Below are 22,182 nucleotides of genomic sequence, written 5' to 3'. Positions count from 1 at the left end.
TACACTCATTCAGGACAATCTACAAAACTTTACATGGTAAATATAAACACTCATGAAAAAACACTCGTTCATTGGCAATAAACGAATAAAAACATTTAAAAATAAAACAAATACAATTATAAATAGACATGCCTTAAACAATTATAGCCTATTAATGATAAATACAAATAAGAATAAATTGAAGTCACGCAAAGACGTTAGGTATGGCGTGATGCGTATTACGTCATGACGTAAAAAAAATCACTGGATCTTTTATTAACCGTTTCTTTGAAATGAACTGTTTGAGAGAACCGTCTCGCAAATCTTCGCATCAATACCACTTCTCAAATGTGCCTTCATGCTTCCCGTACTTGAGTTCCTAAGTCACTTGCCTCCATTGAGGAAACCCCGCCCACGCTGTCTTGACACTTGCTCTGCTGGAAAACTGTTCCCTGTCTATTCCAGTGCATGTGTTTTCAAACCTCATCATGGAAGAGCCGTCTCTACCACTGCGATGCTTTCATGAATCACACATCTCTGAGCTTTTCAATGATGACGGCGTGCAAACGGTGACCTCGAAAGAACAGGTGAGCTTAACTCTTAGTATTAGTTAGCCACTAGCACAGAGCTAACTGTCTATTTACTCTGCACTCTGCTTCTGTGCTTCACATTGTGCTAAAGGATACAGTAGTGCATACCGAAAAAATACACGTGCAGAATATAATTATGCTAATAACACTGCGTCACCCAGTAAGTTACGTATTCCTCCAGTTCTGTTACAATGCTGTAAATAATAGGCTATATATTAATTTAAAAGATTAGCTCACCAAAAACCGATATGTTGTCATCATTGTAGGAAATACAACATGAAAGTGTGTAAATATTGACAGACTTTTTATGTTGGAGTGAATTATCCCTTTATAAACGTTTTTGAACATTACCCTGTCAGGAACAATGTGGAATATTACTTAACTTCACTGGTTTATGTTATGTTGTACTGTAATTTAGGAACTGCATTATTATTATTAAATGGGTGGTTGACCGTTATCTATGAAAAGTTATAAAGTGAAAGACGATATTAACATGTATATTTAGAAATCTTAGCACCAATACATTGGAAAATTTGCTTCAAAGACTTTTAAAATTATGCATGAATTAAGATTATTAAAAAAATTATTACTTGCATAATAAAATTATATGATTACATAAGGATTACATTTTTATTTTAAAAATTATTTTACCTCAGAATTTTTAAGGACTGGTAGAAATTCCAGTACGCACTACTAAGTCATACTATGATTTTCAAAATAAATGGATTAGCCAGTTGGCCATTTTTCTGTCTTTGTATGACACGCTGAACAGGATATGATGTCAGCCACCCATATATGTGCACAGTCAGCATCAACCACAATGATCCTTCTGTTAGCATGTCATTTGGCTTGCTGTTGTTGTCACATTTTCTGTTTGGTTATTTCACCTCCACATTTTTGTTTTCTGTTTTATCATTGAATCCAGAGAAAAGTTGAATGCAGTATTCAAGAGGTATACAGTGTTTACCAACAAATTCACACCTCACCACAGTAAGTAAAGTCCAGCCTTTTCTGGCCATTAATACAAAGCAGGATATTCCACAATATTGAGTTTCAATGTGCTGCTTTTGGACAGCAATCATTTTCTGTTATTCTGTACAAGTACATATTTTGTATGTGACAATGTCTTGTGTCTGCTATGTATGTTTTGTAGCATTCTTTTTTCCACCCATTTGTATTACTTTGCAGCAGCATCACATCATATGCAGGAAAACCGAAAGTCTATATACTAGTGAACTTTGCCTCGCGTAAAGCTAATTTTCACCTTCTTCCACCACAGCATGACCTCTGTGTATTTCAGAACTTATTTCCTCTATACTGAGAGCACTTGCAGATGAAATAAAACACCCAGATGTGATTAAAACTGATGTAATCAGTCTGCAAGACAAAGGTTGTGTAACCTAAACATTTAGAAGAGATGCTGTAGTAGCACATCGGCTGTTCTAGCACATATCCAGATGGTACTTTTTGCTGTGCTGTCATATTTACAACTTTTTTAATTTTACACTCTAATAAGAAAACTGTAGGAAAACACACTCGTAGGTGCTACAAACATTCATTCGGGGAATAGAGGCATGTTCGGATGATGCCATGCTTACCATTTATTGTGCGTAATATCATCAATATGATGATATGAGGTTCTTGTGGTTCAGTAAATCGTTTTTTTACATAAATAATTAGGTAATAATTATATGCACTACTGTTTAAAACCTCAAGGTCAGTAGGATTAAATAAATGAATACTTGTATAAGGATGCATTAAATTGATCGTATTTCACAGTAAAGACATTCACAATGTAAACAAAGTAAATACTGTATTTTTTCAAGCAATCCTAAAAAAAAAATTCAGCAGCCCTGATAATAATATAAGATGTTTCTTGAACACCAAAACAGCTTATTAGAAAGATTTCTGAAAAATCATGTGACTGAAGAAAAAACTATGAAAAAATAAAGAAGAGTTGTTTTAAATAGTTTACATCCACAGACTGTCAATTCAGTTATAGTTAATTTCATGCATGAAAGAAATGAATCATCCCACGAGGGACACGGAGCAAATTTTTCAACTTCAGCATTACTTCTCATGAAACTTGCTTGTAGAAGGCCATAAGTTGCTCTTATCAGCTTGTCACAATGTAATGAATGCAATGCTTTCTTTGCCTCAGAACAAGGGTTAAGGATTTGTTCTCTCAGCTGAGGTACCCTCAAATTAGACATGCCCCGACACCTCTGCGGCCAGCACTGAAGTCAAGCGTACTGTCACTGTGTGTAGGCTGTGTTCTGCCTCACTGACTCTATCATTTTAACACTGACGCTTCCTTTGATGGGGATAATTGGAGGATGTCAGCTCAGTGGTTGAACTTGCTCTGTACAAATAAGTTGTTGCCTTTTAGTGAGCTACTATAAATCTTTGAAAAGTTTAAATTGATCTTTTGCCACATTGTGAATAAGGAGATCATTTAATGTTAAAATGATTTATAACATAATTTGCAATAGATAGATTCTAATAAGATGGTTAAATGGATGACTCTACACTGTTTTTTTTTCAGGCCCGCTTTACTGAGGGAACAACACTATCATTATCTGAAGAAAGGTTTACGCCATCTATCTGATACATATGAGGTAAACAATGTCTTTTAAAGAAGAAAAAAACCTTAAAGGGACAGTTCACCCAAAAAAGAAAATTCTGTCATTATTTACTCACCCTCATGTTGTTTCTGGCCTGTATGAAAAAAAATAAGAATGTTATCTAGCATAATGTTTTCAAACCAAGGGGGGAGCAAGAGTCTATGAGGGAATCTGTGGAAAAATTCTGATAAAATACAAATAGAATCACTGCACTAAACCGTTGTTGTTTTTTTCGGTGCGATCAATGTAATCTCAATGCAATGATCAAAAATATCAATGCTTTCAAATAAAAAACAAAAAATCCTATTTTTATTAAATGTTAAAAAAACATTTATAGATATTGACATTAATATAGTTTAATTCTGCTTTATGAACACTGGTTGATAACCATGAGAATAACCACGATTTATTTTTATTTTATTTTATTGACAGTTATGGTACCAAAAACTGAAGCGTAAAAGAAAACGATCCACATAATACTTTCATGACAAAACAATATTTTCATTGAGCAGCTTAGATATTCTGCTAAATAGCTCATTTTGGGTTTTACGTTAAAAAGTAAGTCATACAGGTTTGAAATCAATGACACAAGGGTGTGTAATTGATGACAGAATTTTTATTTTTTGGTTGAACTACCCTTTTAACGGCTTAGTTAAAAAAAAAAAAAAGAAGTTGTTTAGTTTTGTTAACACACAAACATACAAAACGGGTTTAACACAAGGCCATTAAGGATCTACAGCCTTGCACTTTTAAGACCATGCGATGCATTACTTGTGTATGTGAGTGAGTGGGAGAGAGAGGACACCATGCTTCTAGTTTTTGTGTATTTGTACGGGAACACCATGTTCCTGAGCAGCTCTGTGTGTAAGAGTGCTGGTAATGGCTGCTGAATCTGCATGTTGTCTGGCTTCAGTGTTTGGATGCCAGCCGGCCTTGGCTCTGCTATTGGATCCTGCATAGTCTGGAGCTGCTAGAGGAGCCTGTGCCGGCAGCTGTTGCCTCAGAGTAAGTACCAGCCCTTCTCTGCACATCATTATCAGTGTACACGTGGCCTGGAGGCAGGTGTTTGGGTCCCCTTACCCAGTTACTATCCTACAGATAATGTAAAAATTACATCAAGCTGTGACACAGATGCTTTCTTTCTCAATGCAAACTACGCTCGGATCGCTTTGTAGCTGCCGGGGGTTAAAACCTTTATATCTTAGTTGGTTATTATTACTTTGAAATAGACTGGAATAAAAATCTCTTATTCAAGTGACTGTTAAAGAGGTGAATTCATACGTAATGTATTATATTTTGTTGTGATTGTTACTGTATTCCTTAATGTTTGTTAATCCATGCTTTTTCTTAAAGCGATAGTTCAGCCAAACAGAATGATCTCTTTTGACTTTAATTGCAAAGTCAAATTAGAGATTGGAGTATATTTGGTGTAATTGTATTTTCAGTCACAATAATAGGGATTCACAATATATCATAATTTTCACTTATTAGTATCAGTTGCAAATTCTGCATGCTCATTTCCCCTGTTTTTAGATTTAGATTACCTTTGTTATCATCTTTAAAAACACTTTTTTAAAATTAATGACACTGTTAAATGTAATATTTAGCAAATTTCAAAATGAATATTCATTTCTCCTACTGTACATTATAATGACGTGGTGTCTACATTTACTTGTAGCATTTAAAATGATTGATTTTTAGGTTTAAGAGGTTTATTTTCAATTTAGACTAAATAGATTTTTAATATCTGTCATTTACCTGCTATAGTTCATTACATGAAAATAAATGAAAGTGATTTCTCTAGTGAATTTCTGGCTTTTTGTGTACATTTTTAGTTCTTCTCATTCATTTACATGCCTGTTGATGTAAATATATTACAACCATGAATGTTTTCTGGTAGTGTGTGCCAGTTTCTGGCCAGATGTCAGAGCCCAACAGGTGGCTTCGGTGGAGGTCCGGGTCAGCACTCTCACCTGGCACCCACCTATGCAGCTGTCAACGCCCTTTGCATTCTGGGTACAGAGGAGGCTTACAAAGTCATCAACAGGTTTCACGTTTGCTTTATAGTATCGTCTGTTTACCTTCAGATGTTGTGTGGATCATGTTGCCATAGTAGCACATTCTGTCTGCCCCCTCCCCCATCAGAGAGAAGCTCCTGGACTTCCTGTACTCTGTGAAGCAGCCAGATGGCTCCTTTGTGATGCATGTGGGCGGGGAGGTGGACGTCAGGTGAGTTCTGTCACCGTGCTTTCAACACCCTGAAGCATCTTCACAACAGCCATTCATCTTTTTATTCTCCCTGTTGTGATGTTACTATACTGAGGCATTCTTCAGGAATGACCTTTTACTGAACATAAAGAATAATTCTTTATGTTCAACAAAGGTCAGCGCTGGTCCTACAGACTTTCAGTCTTATTCTAATAATGTAACTTGTGGTTATTGACATGCATAGTTATGATCAGCGTCGGCCTGTTGTGTGTCTGATCTGATAGGAGTGCATATTGTGCAGCTTCTGTGGCTTCACTCACTAATATCATCACTCCCACCCTGTTTAATGAGACGCACACTTGGATACTCAGGTAATTCCTTCCACGGTCTCTTTCAAAACAAGTGCCATATTCAGTTTCATTCAGATTATGTTGGGGTCAGTGTTATTTTAGTATTATTTATATACTATTATAGGATTTAATTATACTTTGTTTTTTTGCCATTTTGTTTTGTTACTTTTATTAGTTTTTTTTACATTTCTATTTAGATTATTTAATTTTTAGTTTTTATACCATTTTAGTAATTAAACTTATTATTTTCAGTTAGTTGTCAAATTGTTTAAATTTTTCATCTAATATTTATATCAGCTTTATTTTTATTTAATAAAAATGATATAACAATATTTCATACTTTTTGCTTTAGTTATCTATAACAACAATGGTTGGAGTTGAATGTTGCAAGGTTGAAAATGTATGCAATGTCTTTATTGCATTATTATTTTTCCCCATAACATAGTTGAACTATCGAGCTTGACAAGGCCAATACAAGTATAAACAATCAAATACTGATAAAGAATAAAAAAACAAACATCAAACCTCTGGTTTTTAGCTATGTGATTTAAACAAATATACAGTTTGTCCCTTAAATTTGATGTCAACCCACAGAACAGGGTTGAGCAGAAAAATGAATTCTGCATTTAAAAAACACTTTAATATCCATAAAAGCAGATTTTACATAGATGTTTATATATATAGCAGTTAAAATGTAATAGTTATGAATTGGAGCATGCAAAAAGAAACATGAACGAATTACATTTATTTATTTATTGCACTAGAAACTTAAAAAGCTGTTCACACAGAACATGATTTTACATTCTACTGATCTGCTTTTCCATTGCTTTTCTATGTAAATATCCTCTAGAGTCTAGACGGACCTTTGTGCTTGTGACTTTTACGTCTATTGCAACAGCATGTCATTCGCAAGTATAAAGAAGTTCAACTTTTTAAAAATGCATCTCAAGACCATTTCCCCCCCATTCCTCTGCCATGTGTCTCACATTTTAGGCAAAAATAAACATTTAAAAAAACATTCCTTTCTGTCCCTAAAAGAGTTCTATCTCAGACACAGCACAATATATTTCTGAGAATGAGTCCCATAAATTCTAAGATGTTGTGCTTTCCTTTGAACTGCAGCTGTCAGAACTGGGAGGGCGGTTTAGGTGGAGTGCCAGGACTTGAGGCACATGGTGGCTACACCTTCTGTGGTACTGCTGCCCTAGTCATTCTGGGTAAAGAACACATGCTGGATCTCAAAGCCTTGTTAGTAAGTCCTTTGTCTTGCCTTGTTTTGCTTTGGCTACACTTCCACCTTTCATTTAACCTGGTTCTTCCTGTCCATTAGAGTGAATAAACTGAGGTTTATGTGATGCGTTAAAGGTCAGTTGTGTTTATCCTGAACGTTGGAGGAGAAGCATCTCATTACTGGTTCCTCAGGGACACTAAACATGCTTGGTAATATGAACATCAGTGTGCCGCAATGTTGTAGATGCTTAGATCAGCAGATATTCATGGTCTTTGGCAGACATCGAAATTAGGGTGTTTTACAGTCCCAGGGCACAGGCAGATTTCTCTTAACGATAAGGCAGCAACACTAATGATATTCCTATGCTGATTCTTATAAACCTGTAAATTGGAGGCTTTTCTCTCTTTTTCCTTCATTAGCGCTGGGTAACCAGCAGACAAATGCGTTTTGAAGGTGGATTTCAAGGCCGCTGTAACAAGCTGGTGGATGGCTGTTACTCCTTCTGGCAAGCAGGACTATTACCATTACTCCACAGGGCTCTTTTTAAAGAAGGTGACAACATATAGAGATAATCAAGCAATTGAAAATACTACAATGTTCTTTTTTTCCCATGTGTTTTTTCCCCATGTATTTTGTTTCAAAATATAAACCCAACATGGATATTTTGGGGTCTAATGTCATATATAGTAATTGAACCTATGAAGAAAATGTTACTGTGTATATAGGAGACTCAACGCTGAGTTTGAGTAGCTGGATGTTTGAGAGAAAGGCCCTGCAGGAATACATCCTCCTCTGCTGCCAGAATCCTGGTGGAGGCCTTCTGGACAAACCTGGCAAGTGAGTACAGCTCTTACACACACACACACACACACACACACATATATATATATATATATATATATATATATATATGAGTCTTTCAGCTTGTAATAATATCACCAGTAATGTGTCAAATAAAGCGGTGATTCTCAAACTTTTTGCTTCCAAGGCTCCCCATTGTCCTCAAAAATATTTGAATGCCTCATAACTTTTACAGTTGGTTGTGATTAACTGGATAAGGATTTAAAAAATATTTTTTTACTTACAATTTCTACCAATAAATTATGTTAAGAGCTTGGCACAACTTGAAGAATTCATAAAATGTAAATTTAATATCGTTAGATAATGTTCTTGTCTAGAGTTAGTGTGGAGCAAAACTTTGCCCTTTGTGAGTAAATCATTCTTTTGAACGGATTATTTTCAATGAAGCGGTTCACAAACGAGTCTGAATGATTAGTTAGCGAATCTGATTTTGTACATATTCTTTTCTAGTAACTAACAAAAAGAAAAACGTCTAGCTGGAAAGGTCATAAAAATCTGTTGGCCTGTTGTAGGCCATTACATCTATCTTGTTTAACTGTAAGAATTAAATTACAATGTGAACTTTAAAATGTGAAAACTGTCTTGGATATTTTGTCCTTTTACTAACTAGGCCTATACAGACCAAACCAGACTTTCATAGTAGTTGATCATTGATTCCTCACAGGTCTAGAGATTTCTACCACACATGCTACTGTCTGAGTGGACTCTCAATTGCACAGCATTTCGGAAACAAAGACCTCCATAATGAGCTGATCCTCGGTCGAGACGAGAACAGACTGGTAAGAGATACTAAAAATTCAGTTGAGCCCAGCCATATTGAGAATAATGCATTAATATAATTAAAATGTTCTCATATTTCTTCTTTTCAGGCACCAACTCATCCAGTTTATAACATCTGTCCAGAGAAGGTCGCCCAAGCGATTGAACATTTCCACCTGTTACCTGTTCCACTTCAGACGGGAGCTACGGCAAATGCAATGGACCAGTCATAGACTTTTTCCTCTTTTTTTTATTGTAAAAATGTTTGGGGATTTGAGCTAGCTTGACCTAACGCAGAGGCATCTTCTGTAAATGCTGTAGCCAAATGTCCTTTGCTGGTCTGTAAGCATCTACAGGTTGGGAAACACTCCGAAGGCCGTACATACTACAGCTTCAGCATGAGGTTGTGGGTTTTAGCCAGGGAAAATGGTAGAGACTGACTAGGCAAGGTGTTTTTCATGCACCAGTCATGATTGATATTTTATTGCACATACCAGCTTATTTTGAGCTTTGGCAAACATTTCCCAGAGTGCATGTGGCAGTATGTTCTGGACAGAAATAAAGACTTGGATAAAGTTGTGTTTTTATTTTTCGGTTGGTGCATTATGTATTATCTATATTCACTATGGGCAGTCCATCATTTGACTTTTATTTCTGTCATCTCTAATTAATGATTGCTATTTGACAGATAGGACTGAAACAAATAACTGTCAAATATATGGAAATAGTCTTGGTACAACAAACTATCAGCTAGTCAGCCATGAGTACATTGTTTACATTTTGTAATTTTTTGTCACCTTTGCTGTTTAATGAGCATCACAACTGTATTCAATAATTCAATCATCATGCTTTAAATCTGAAAATGCTAGTATGAGGTATCAAAACAGAATGGCATTTCATCTTATTACATTAAAGGAACAATTTGTCCAAAAATGAAAGTTCTTTCATTATTTACCCGCTCTCATGTCTTTTCAAACCCGTATGACTTTTTCTTTTGTGGAACAGAAAAGGAGAGATTCAGCAGAATGATGACATTGTTTTCCATCAATTAAAGTGTACAAGGACAGAGGCTGGTTTTGTATTTGATTCCATAAAATTTCTAATCGAAATTAATTCAAAACGTTAATTATTCCTTACACAAAGCTGTTTAATGCCTTCAGAAAACTTTGATTACAGTGCACAAATAATATGGACCACTGTTTTTGATCTTAACATCAATATATTAAAAATTACCTTAGCAAGTCATACAGGTTTGAACTATGAGGTAGAGTAAATGACCTGGGGGGGGGGGGGGGACAATATATTTATGAATATACATTTTCATAGCCATGCCATCCGTTTGCAAATATTTATGGCCATTATAACACTGCACACCAGTAATGTTTTTATCTAAGGCACATTTATAATAACTATTTTAATCTCCTAATTTAACTAGGGCCTAATCCTGGATCAAGCCAGCGACACACTTAACAACTTTAAGGCCCATTATGTATGTAATTTGATATTTACGAGTGATCATGCCCAAACGCGCCAAGCCAGAGACCGTTGCGTTCAGTCAGTGTTTAAAATCTGCTCCAGTCGTTGGAAACAGTCTGTAATTGTGTTCAGTTCAGAGAATGTTTCAGCTAGTCGTTAAGTGTGTCCCCGGCATTAATCTAAACCCTATCTGTGAAGCCAGGCCTGGATCAGCTAGAAATTGCAACAACAACAAAAAATCTTGAGGGGAATGGGGAACCATGGAGTCAAAAAGGTTGAGACCCACACAGCATATGTAAAGGATAAAATAGTTTTATTTATATTCTCATTGTAAAGGTAGGCCTCAACTTGCAAGACAACTGTTGGCAGTATGTACAACATACCTGTAATTTCCATGGAATGGAATCAGACAAAGAAAGACCTACTTAGTTTTACTAATATCCTAAGTGGAAAATATGGTAAAAGATACACACACTCGCGCACTCACTCGAGTCTCCTGGACACTCAAAATGCAACTTTTTGCGTGTGCAGCGGTCAAATTTCCAATAAACATTTAGAACATTTACCTTTAAAAGTCACAACATGAATCTACTCTTTCAATATTGACTAGCTTCGTGGGGGGATACATCATTTGGAACGTTTATATTCCCAATATGGAGTGACATACATAAAATACATGTTTGGGAGGCTCAGATGACAGATGCAAAATATATGCTTTTTCACTTTTTAACCCCCATTTTTAAAAGAAAAACAAAAAAATTATCTTTTCCCCCCCAACCTGTAAACTTTACTACATCAGGCTAAAACAACAAATACAACACAAGCTCAGCAGCCTTCCCATAAAGAATGTTGTTTTCTTTTCTTTTTTAATTAAGGGATTTTATCGATAACAATGTCAAACGTATCACTCATCCCCTAGGTTTAACAAGGGCTACATTGATAGATGCTTTAAAAACAATCCTTTATGGAAAAGAAACATATTTAGAAAGGCAAACCACTCGGGACAATTCAGCTATGGGTAAGTTCTAAGCAGGCTTTAAGATATTCAACAAAAAATTTATATTTTAGCAGTGCTAGGAGCTGTACACCTCATTCACCCCTTTGAATTTCCACCTGGAGGGATTGCAGACAAGGGTACAAAAACAAAAACAAACAAAAAAACAAAGCATCAAGTCCTTAAGTTGCAAAGCTGCCTCATTTTGGGTTTAAATCATCGTTTGTTGTTGCGTGTGCCAGGACGCAAGATGGACGAACCGAGTCGGAGAGGGAGGGAGAGTAAAAACAAGCCGTGTTGTCCGTGAGTGTTCTTCCAGTAATTGGCGTCCCTCTCTCTTTCAAACCTGTGAAGAGGTTTCTTCAGGCGTTGAATCGAGGGTTGACATTCACTGAAAGAGATTGATCAAGGGTGGTTTGGGGAGATTGAGGTACACAAAATACAACTAGAAACAGGCCAATGCTGTGACTCTCCCTCCCTTCAGAGGAGAACTTTGTGGAGCGGGCCGAGGATCCGCTATTTAGCTATCCTCCCCGCGGTGCTTCTTCCTGGAACGCTGTTCCTCCGGCTCAGACTCTGAGCTGGAGTCGGAACCACCGTCGAAGGCTGATACAGCGCTGCCCTTAGGGTTGGTGTACAGGCTGCTGTCTGAAGAGGAGTAGTTGGCCTGAAGCTGTGTGGTCCCCTTGACTTTCTCCAGTGCCCGCACTGGAAATTAAAGAGACAAGATGACACATTCTTCAATTTCTACTCAAAATCATGTTGTTTGAGGCACAAGGGAACTTCAGCACACAAACCTACTGGCACAAATCACCATGATCAGATAGCAAACGGCCAACAAAAGCATGGAATATCACAGGGACACCCACCTTGTTGCTCCAGCAGGGCGTTCTGCCTCTTCAGATCGTCGATGTCCTGCTGGTGTGTGTGGTTTTTTCGTCGCATATACTGGATGTACTCTGTGGCTTTGTCTAGGATTTGAGCTCGGGATGCCTGTTTGATAGATTGCTGTCAGCAACAAATGAAAAACTAGAATTTGACGCAAGGAATGAAGAATCATTGCACATACATAAACCCCAAACCCATTTCATCCAAACAACCCTAATGAACACATACAAACAGCTTAAAAACCTTCTCTATTGGTAGCTACACATTTCAGAAGTAAAGGGAAACATAAAAGTCAAGTGTTTAATTGGACCTTTGTCTAATTTACAGGTACATTTTTTTCATATCTCTTGCTTCTGATTGACTAAGAAATAAACACACTGCTGAACAATAACCTATAATTCATGTTCTGTATTTTTCCTACTGAAACATGTATAATTGGTTTATGTACTACAAACACGAGCATTAAAGGGGTGGTTGATTGCGATTTCATTTTTTCATTTTAAATAGTGTGTAATGTTGCTGTTGGTGCATGAACAGTATCTGCAAAGTTGCTGCACTGAAAGTTCAATGTAAGCAGAGATATCGTCTTTTAAAAATCAGTAAGTTTAATGCACTCCCTCCGGAATATGCAATAAAGGGGGCATGACATATTTCTGCTGCTTTGTCGAAGAGGAAGAGTTATAGTGGAGAGCTGTAGCCATGCCGTCGAAAGTGTGTTATTTTCACCCAGCTGTCAGGTCTTCTGTGTTCGGGCTTCCTACGGACGCTGTAGTTCGTCAACAATGGCTACAATTTATGTTTGATTATGTTCCAGAAAATTACAATCGTAATTTAGCTCTCTGTGCTGCGCATTTTACTGAAGACAGCTTCCAGAATCTCCACAAATTCAATGTCGGATTCAATAACAAACTGTTACTAAAACATGAAGCAGTTCCAACTTTAAAACCAGAGGCAGCAGTTGTTGGGCCACAACCTGTAAGTAATGTATTTGCATGTATAACGTTAATTTCAGACGTAATGTTTTAGTTTTATCAAGGACGTAAACAAATGCCAGCGCTGGCTTTAGTACCCACTTAGTTATGCTATTTCGTGTGTCTACGACAAACGCGTACAAACATTTTGGACCTGAATTTGTAATTATGTATAAATTTTGTAAATGTATTTTCCATGTATAGGCCCTTCTTAAATAATTAGCATATTGTGATAAAGTTCATTATTTTCCATAATGTAATGATAAAAATTAAACTTTCATATATTTTAGATTCATTGCACACCAACTGAAATATTTCAGGTCTTTTATTGTTTTAATACTGATGATTTTGGCATACAGCTCATGAAAACCCAAAATTCCTATCTCAAAAAATTAGCATATCATGAAAAGGGTCTCTAAACGAGCTATTAACCTAATCATCTGAATCAACTAATTAACTAAACACCTGCAAAAGATTCCTGAGGCTTTTAAAAACTCCCAGCCTGTTTCATTACTCAAAACCGCAATCATGGGTAAGACTGCCGACCTGACTGCTGTCCAGAAGGCCATCATTGACACCCTCAAGCAAGAGGGTAAGACACAGAAAGAAATTTCTGAACAAATAGGCTGTTCCCAGAGTGCTGTATCAAGGCACCTCAGTGGGAAGTCTGTGGGAAGGAAAAAGTGTGGCAAAAAACGCTGCACAACGAGAAGAGGTGACGGGACCCTGAGGAAGATTGTGGAGAAGGACCGATTCCAGACCTTGGGGGACCTGCGGAAGCAGTGGACTGAGTCTGGAGTAGAAACATCCAGAGCCACCGTGCACAGGCGTGTGCAGGAAATGGGCTACAGGTGCCGCATTCCCCAGGTCAAGCCACTTTTGAACCAGAAACAGCGGCAGAAGCGCCTGACCTGGGCTACAGAGAAGCAGCACTGGACTGTTTCTCAGGGGTCCTAAGTACTTTTTTCGGATGAAAGCAAATTTTGCAAATTTGGCTGAATTCGGAAATCAAGGTGCCAGAGTCTGGAGGAAGACTGGGGAGAAGGAAATGCCTGAAGTCCAGTGTCAAGTACCCACAGTCAGTGATGGTCTGGGGTGCCATGTCAGCTGCTGGTGTTGGTCCACTGTGTTTTATCAAGGGCAGGGTCAATGCAGCTAGCTATCAGGAGATTTTGGAGCACTTCATGCTTCCATCTGCTGAAAAGCTTTATGGAGATGAAGATTTCATTTTTCAGCACGACCTGGCACCTGCTCAGAGTGCCAAAACCACTGGTAAATGGTTTACTGACCATGGTATTCCTGTGCTCAATTGGCCTGCCAACTCTCCTGACCTGAACCCCATAGAGAATCTGTTGGATATTATGAAGAGAAAGTTGAGAGACGCAAGACCCAACACTCTGGATGAGCTTAAGGCCGCTATCGAAGCATCCTGGGCCTCCATAACACCTCAGCAGTGCCACAGGCTCATTGCCTCCATGCCACGCCGCATTGAAGCAGTTATTTCTGCTAAAGGATTCCCAACCAAGTATTGAGTGCATAACTGAACATAATTATTTGAAGGTTGACTTTTTTTGTATTAAAAACACTTATTTTATTGGTCGGATGAAATATGCAAATTTTTTGAGATAGGAATTTTGGGTTTTCATGAGCTGTATGCCAAAATCATCAGTATTAAAACAATAAAAGACCTGAAATATTTCAGTTGGTGTGAAATGAATCTAAAATATATGAAAGTTTAATTTTTATCATTACATTATGGAAAATAATGAACTATCACAATATGCAAATTTTTTGAGAAGGTATACTTTGACGTAATTTGACGTAATTTAGTAGCCAGTTAGTTCGATGCTATTTTGTGTGTGTAAGACAAACGTGTACCTAAAGAAAACGATACACTGAGTAAACTAAGTTTTGTGAATAGATAAACGGTTGTTCATTATATCGATAAAACAATAACTTTAAAAAACGGTATTACTCTGTCATTTATTCAGTTATATTAAATGTCATTTATTCAGTTATATTAAATGTTTAATCAGGAGAAAACCATATCTCAAAAGCTATAAGCAGCAGTAGCATTTCAAAGTAACAGCGTATCGAAATTCTAATATAATACAGAATAGAATAGAATAATAATAATAATAATAATAAAATGTACCATTCAGAAACGTTTTGTAAGAGCCGTGGGGAGGTTCTGCTTTACTCTCTTCATTGCCTCTTTCTGGGTCTGATTCTGTCTCAAACTGATACGGCAGTAGGCTGTTGACACTATTTACATTTGACCGGAGCACATGCAGCTTTCGCCCGTAAAGGTAATGGGTGTGAAGTTTCCAGACTACGTGCACTACGCAGTTTAGCCAATTACAACACACCGGCCCAACTAACCAATCACAGCCCATTGCCTGTTTCTGAGGGAGTGGTTTCATAGAATCAGGAAGTCAACCGGTCGTTCAAATGACAGAGGAGAAAGCGGGTTACAATAAAGGTGAAATTTATGAAAAATAAGGCTTAAAAAAAAAACACACTTAGACATGTTATATTGCACCCCATAAACACAATCATGCAAAGAAAAAAAGCAGTAAACCACCCCTTTAATTCTTCTTGGATTTTATACATTTTAAAATAGCATGTGTTTTTTAAAGTCACTAATATTTAATGAGGCTTTTTATCAGAATAGTAGTTTCTATACTGTAAAGTATATAAATAATGCAGTTCTAATTGACACAGCCTTTATTAATGTTATGAAAATACACGGATGCCTAAAAAAACACACATACATAAACCATACTGTCACAATCGTGTGATTGTCTTAATTTTTCAGCTTTTTATTTGGCTACAACTATAGCTGGAGTACTTTGTCCATATTAGGGATTTCATAAGTTTTTACTTCTTTTATAAGGAGTTTTATACTTTCTGCAAGTGAGAGCAGAGTATGAATGAAACACATTTCATCAGCGCTTCATAATGTTTACATCGCCTCACTTTAGACAAGAATAAAATGTCAGGTCATGCACAGACTATCTTGTCTCTTTGAATTTAAATCAAGATTTATTCACATTGGCCCAAAAACTCCACAAGAACACACTTGCCCGAAAAAAGTGCAGTTCTTATAACGGTACTTCCAACAAAAAAGTTATTTGAGATTCGCTAAATATTATTAAAGATATTATTTAAGATTATCATTACATTTGCCATCATCTAACGCTAGCTTAATCTAAATGTAAAATAGAACTCAATTAAACATCCAATATCAAGCGATACCAATAAAATCTCTAATATCATCCAAAAGCAAACATTGTACCAATATATTATGTATCCCTAGTCATGTGACTCATTTTAGTAGACTGAAATATAACAGAAACCATTCACTTTTGCATATATACCTAGAAGAAACATAGCTCTAACATAAGGGTCAAACAATTATTTATACTACACTCTTGAGCTCTCTATTTCAGACACAAGACACACAAGAGGAAGGAGAAACCGCATTTCCTCCTGTAATGGCTTCCTGGCACTACTGTACATGGATCACATCAATCAGTCTGGATCTGCTCTGCTCTCAATTCTCATAACACTTGTAATTCACACCCTCCAACTTAAAACATCATGGAAATCAATCAACAAAAGCTAATCAGCTCATAAGAACATTTAAACCCATCACATTCAATTAACAGTTTCAATGTAATACAGTAGACATTTCATTGACAAAAAGCACACAAAAGAAACATCCTTTATGCCTTCTTGTGTTCCTCATGGTTTTACCAATGACATTTACCAACCTTTTCCCCTTGCAAGGCGGGAACGGAATCCCGAAGGCTGTGAAAGCTGTCTTTGATGTGGTCCCTACGTTTGCGCTCCAGCGCATTGTGATGTGCCCGTTTGTCTGCCTGCAATGAGAGAATCACAATGGCTTCAGCCTCTTCGCTTGTCATGCTGCCATTGGGTTACAGAGTTAGTCATAAGGAAACATTTACAGTTCAACTAAACTTTTTTACAATTTAATTGTAGACCTTTAAATGTCAATAAAAACTATTATATTCTGTTGTTTTAATTAAGTGACAATGACAATTATAAAAACATTTTTCAGAGACTTGTAAGAGAACACGTTGCATGATGCCTCTTTTTTGCAGCTTACTTCTTTTGGAAAATGTTTGTCAGAACATCCTTAGCTAACGCACAATTTATAATAACTTCCATTAGTTAATTTAAGACATACTAATATGTGAATTAAAATATCTGCTATTAGGACGTAACGAAAAGATTGTAATTGCACTATCCCACAAAAAGTCTCTACGTTAAGCCTGGTTTTAGTACCCTGAGACTGTTGCGCTGAAAAAACAACATGGTCACTGGAGTCCAATGTCACTGGGCTTGGCCAAGACACTGTTATTACATAAAGGCACAGCTGTAAAACCTGTTTTGAATCCAGCGACTCATTAACAAGAGCCTCTTTTGCATTCCGTGGAAAAAAGGACAAAACGAAAGCAGTTATCCAAATGTTAAAGTGCCACCGGCTGCACAAAGACATTCCAATGTCTACACACCACCTGGAAGGGCGAGGTGTGGCCATAATGTTACCGGCAGATCCAGTCTGATGTCTAAAAGGTGACACTGTACACTGCCAATGTCAGGATTGTATTACATCCACGTGAGGTGACAGACTGCTCAACATGTCACGGGCTATTTTTCACTCAAGTATAGTGAGAACTATACTCTGCATATGGCTTCTCCACAATTTTATCAAAACAAAAAACATCAGCAATGTCTATAGTAAAATTATAGGTATAAAGGCTATAAATTACATAAAAGAAAGCAAAACGACAAACAGTATTGCTGAGGAAAGCTTTGAGTATACTCCTCAACATGCTCTTCTGTTGTCTTATCTCAACATCCTGATAATAAAAAATAAATTCCTCCCAGCACAAAAAGAAGGGGGGAGATAAACAGGACTTTAGGGACATTGCAGACCTTGTGTCTCCAGTCTACTCAATGAAAACTCAAGGCTAGTGAAAACAAGCCTGCTTTGTGATGAGTGCTATTTTAAACATCCCGCTATGAACCCCACCGATACACTTTAGAAAGACTGACCAGCCACAACTAAAAGAGATAGTTCACCCAAAAACAAAACGTCTATCATTGTTTACTCACCACATGTCGTTCTAAGCCTGTATGACATTCTACCGTGGAACACATAACATGTGTATTGTCCATTCAATGAAAGTCATTTTGGACTGCATTAACTTCCATCACATGGACAGTTGAAACATTCTTTGAAAATCATCTTTTTGTTCCACAGAACTCAAGTCAGTCATGCAGGTTTGGACTGATTTGAATGAGAGTAAATGTTAGAAATTTCTAGCCCTTTAACGGCAAAATACATTTACTGGTTGGGAAGCCCAAAATGGCAATGAAAATAACACTATTATAGTGTTAAACTTCATGATGAAGGTAAAATTAGTCTCAGCCTAAGGCTGTGAAGGGGTCTACAAGCCCCATCTCTAGAGAAACATAGCAGCCCGAGTGCATGGCATACTGAGCAAACAGGTTAGGGTTACATGCGGTGGGCTGGGGGGAAATCCCTGTGCAGAAATGGGTACAAAAATAAACTATGAATTGACACTTAAAAGTCTTTAAAATACATAGTAAGATCATTCTGGTAAGACTAGTCCCATCCCACAAAATTCCATGGTCAGGCCTTTTTACGTTTTTGAAAATGTCCAAATTTACATTTCAATCCATCCAATATCATTTCATTTTCTGAGAGATATTTAACAGTTTTGACTTGGTCAAATCTTTTGAACTAAGCAATTAGCAACGTAGTTTCGAATTGGTTTATGAAATTAGCTACTCTATGCCATAACCGCATTTCTACACAACACTTTTCTCTTTAAAGATGCATGTTTAAGACAAAGCCAGGCAGCAAGTCCACGCAATTGTTCAAGCCTCTGGATTATTGTGATGTCCATGGCAAAAACAAAAGCATTGTGCTTCAATCGCAAATGCATGAGTAACTTAAGGCGTGAAAGCTTGACAGAAACCAAGCGCCTTAATTCACTGGCCGGACTGGAAATTTTACAATTAATTTAAAGTGATATTTCACAAATAAATTTAAATAGCATAATAAACACCTTTACATTGATCCAAACCTGTATGACTTTAATGCAGAATATAGAATATAGAATATTTCAAACAGAAAAATATTAGGGACTGACAAACTTAGTCACCACATGCACCTTTTCTCATTCTACCAAAGATCTTTTGCATTTCACAGAAAAAGTAAAATGTTTGTAACAGCATAATGATACATAAATGACAGAACTATCCTAGTTAGTTCCCACACATCTACATTGAATTACAAAACATAAATCACAAACAAATAATAATTTATATATATATGTGTGTGTGTGTGTGTGTGTGTGTGTGTGTGTGTGTGTGTGTGTGTGTGTGTGTGTGTGTGTGTGTGTGTGTGAGCATAACTTTCGTTGTTTTTCCCCCCTCTTTTTTAACACTGCTTTTTGTGTATTGATAATTTGATAATAAAAAAAAGGGGGATGATATAAATTTGATATATAATTGAGAAGGGGGATGTTTCATAGGTTCAGGATTAATATTTAATGTTGCTTATTTATTCATACACAGTCTAATCTAAGAAAAACAAGATCTCATAGGGGTGAAAGGCATGTATTAACAACCCTGCCGTCGTATGGACATCGTCCAATAATATTCCTTGTACACCTGCTAGCGTCGCGACACACTAGAACGCCCGATTATAGAGAATTCGTTCGTCAATTATGACGCGAGCGTTCTAGCGGAACGCGCCGCGCACTCGCTATAAGCCCTGCGCTCACGTCCCTCCCTCCTGCAGCAAGTGCCCTGCTGTCGAGCACTGAACTCCCTGACCGACTCAAAACAAGCAGACTGTGTGTCTGTGCTCGTGAGATCCACCACATCTACCCCTTTTTAGACTTGATTCTATCTTGTTGTGTCGTCCAACGATGCAAATTAGTTACGGCCGTTCAGTACCTACCCGGAAATAAATGGTAGCTAATCTCAAAAAGAGAAGATATTTTCGGCATTAAAGGTTAAACTGGATAAATTGCTCCGCTTATTACGCACCACAGAGTGAAATGTCGTTGATTCTTCCTGTAAGAAAACAGAACAGAAAGTACAATTGTAGCTACAGCTGTAAGAGTGATACTTAACTGGCTATTGATGGATGCAATGCACTGTTTTAGTACATTGCATCGCAAATGTACAAATATGGAGACAAGTATAGACTCGGCCCCGTGTGTAATTGCTCATCTGGCTGGATATTCTTATTAACGTTAGGCTGGCTAAAAAAATATTTCACACGCTAGTTTGGCTAACTAGCTAACAGGCTAGCCTTGTATTGAGGCTCAAGAATTGAAATACAAGAGGTTTAATTCTCAAACATGCAGAGTACAAACACAAATAACTATACTCACATCACTATCGACCTCGATATCATCGTTGTCGCTCATTCTTCGGCGAAGATAGATATTACTACACGAAATGTTGTTTTGAAAACAACATGAAATGGGGCCCAAATCAAATGAACAAACAGAGAGATTCACTGCTTACACGAAACGAGATCAACGGACTCTCTACACGTGACTCGCCTACACACGGACATTTACCGTGGCGTGTCACGTCTGTGATTGCGGCGCAAAGCATTGTAGGGCTTGTTGTTTTTTAGAACTATGCGGCCGGTCGATGTGACAACGAATCTATTAATGTAGAACTACAACACCCAGTCAGCGTTTCGGCGTGGCGCCTCTGCTTCGCGTTGAAGGAAGCCCTTTTAGTGGGAATGCCTCATGGTAATTGTAGTTCATTTTATATCGCGGTACCAGCAAGACACGTGGAAAGTGCTCAGTGCTGTTTGTGGCTAGTGCGGTGATTACTAATACTACAAATATGAATAAGTAATAGCCTACTACAGTAGCCTATAAATATTCCGTGTGTTTTTAATATTCTTTTTTCACTATTATTATTAGAGTAATACAAACCACATATAAATAGGCTACAATATCAATAGGGGTTAATTTACATTTATCTAAATAAACGTAATCCATAAAGATTGGTTACTATTCGTTACTCCTATGAAATACTACACTTTGGTTTCTTATTAATATATTTTAGATGGGCCTACTTAAACCAAGCAAGTTGTAAAAAACAACAACATTAAAACATGAAAGCGGGTGTCAAATTTACCCTTTATACTCTTAAATATTTATGAAATGAACTAAACAAAATCATGAGGTGTAAAATAAATTAGATAAAAAAACTTCTGCAGTTAATATCAAAAGAATGTCCATAGGTCAATGAAAAATACTCACAATTTGAGAATAACAACATTTTTTTTTTTGCTGTTGACTGATTATCAAAAATTAAATATGTATTTGAAATTATAAATGCCTAAATAAGGGTTTCAATATTCTTACATCCATACTATTAAAATGCATGGTTATCAATACAAAATACATTTAGCTTAATAGCCAAAATGGCTATATATTATAATCTTATCACACACATCTAGATATAATACAGCAGACCATTATCAAATGCAAGTGCTGGTATTTTATAAGACCACAGAACTTTTATATATTTTCTAAGAGACATTATTTAAAATTAAATTGTTCTGTAATAAATAAACAGTCATTAATAAAGATCAATGTCAGATTTCAAAGCAAGGCAGATAGTGTATTTTTTCCCTCTCTCCTCAAAATAGTGCTACAGATAAGGGGCTTAAACAGTGGATTATAAGAGCTGCTGGATCAGTAAAAGGGTAAAAACAAGCACATCGTTGTGTTCACTCCCCAACAAGGTCAGAGTACCAAACAGGACTTTGAAAACACACTGTCACTGACCCTTTCTCATTTATCTTTACTCTGACCTACCTTATACCAGTACAAATAATATAGTACTTGACCCACCAGCATCCTTGCCATACCTCAATATATTAACTAATAAGTCACACCATTTTTTTTTTGTTCTTATTGAAATTAAATATATATTAGTCAAGTAACTTCTCATTTACTCATGCATTAGATTTATTTCCTTTTTAAATTCGTCATATAGACCATGTAGATTTTCTGAATCCATATTGTGCCTACTGTGGTCAAAGAATGTACACAAATGCACAGCATGGGGTGTCAATTCTATGCATTGCAGTCCTAAGGCCAAATCCCTTTCCAGTCATTTTCATAATGTTCCATCTTTATTTGTAATGA

At 36.8% G+C, this 22,182-nt stretch overlaps 2 protein-coding genes across 5 annotated transcripts; one reads left to right on the top strand and one right to left on the bottom strand.

Annotated features, from left to right (window-relative positions):
• Nucleotides 1-245: 245 nt before the first annotated feature.
• On the top strand, nucleotides 246-9,535 carry fntb (farnesyltransferase, CAAX box, subunit beta). Its single transcript, XM_077220296.1, has 12 exons — nucleotides 246-566; nucleotides 1,495-1,559; nucleotides 3,115-3,187; nucleotides 4,107-4,198; nucleotides 5,094-5,240; nucleotides 5,339-5,422; nucleotides 5,686-5,772; nucleotides 6,874-7,003; nucleotides 7,402-7,534; nucleotides 7,708-7,819; nucleotides 8,508-8,622; nucleotides 8,713-9,535. The coding sequence occupies exons 1-12, from the start codon at nucleotides 468-470 to the stop codon at nucleotides 8,833-8,835; spliced, it is 1,260 nt and encodes a 419-aa protein (XP_077076411.1). The 5' UTR covers nucleotides 246-467; the 3' UTR covers nucleotides 8,836-9,535.
• An 839-nt stretch (nucleotides 9,536-10,374) lies between these two features.
• Nucleotides 10,375-20,594, bottom strand: max (myc associated factor X). 4 transcript variants are annotated; one of them, XM_077220297.1, is made up of 5 exons: nucleotides 20,395-20,570; nucleotides 20,045-20,071; nucleotides 16,708-16,815; nucleotides 11,942-12,080; nucleotides 10,375-11,780 (listed from the first exon to the last, which is right to left on the bottom strand). In XM_077220297.1, exons 1-5 carry the CDS (start codon nucleotides 20,428-20,430, stop codon nucleotides 11,593-11,595), a joined length of 498 nt encoding a protein of 165 aa, XP_077076412.1. In that variant the 5' UTR covers nucleotides 20,431-20,570; the 3' UTR covers nucleotides 10,375-11,592. The 4 variants fall into 4 exon arrangements, with proteins under 4 accessions (XP_077076412.1, XP_077076413.1, XP_077076414.1 ...); XM_077220298.1 differs by having other exon boundaries at nucleotides 11,942-12,065; nucleotides 20,395-20,561; XM_077220299.1 differs by lacking the exon at nucleotides 20,045-20,071 and having other exon boundaries at nucleotides 20,395-20,594.
• Between the last annotated feature and the right edge of the window lie 1,588 nt (nucleotides 20,595-22,182).

The sequence above is a fragment of the Siphateles boraxobius genome, unplaced genomic scaffold (assembly GCF_051911475.1).
Source record: "Siphateles boraxobius isolate OS27281-9 unplaced genomic scaffold, OSU_SipBor_1 8, whole genome shotgun sequence".
NCBI lineage: Eukaryota > Metazoa > Chordata > Actinopteri > Cypriniformes > Leuciscidae > Siphateles > Siphateles boraxobius.
The sequence above is the reverse complement of the archived record's forward strand: the minus strand, read 5'-3'. Positions and strand labels throughout refer to the sequence as shown.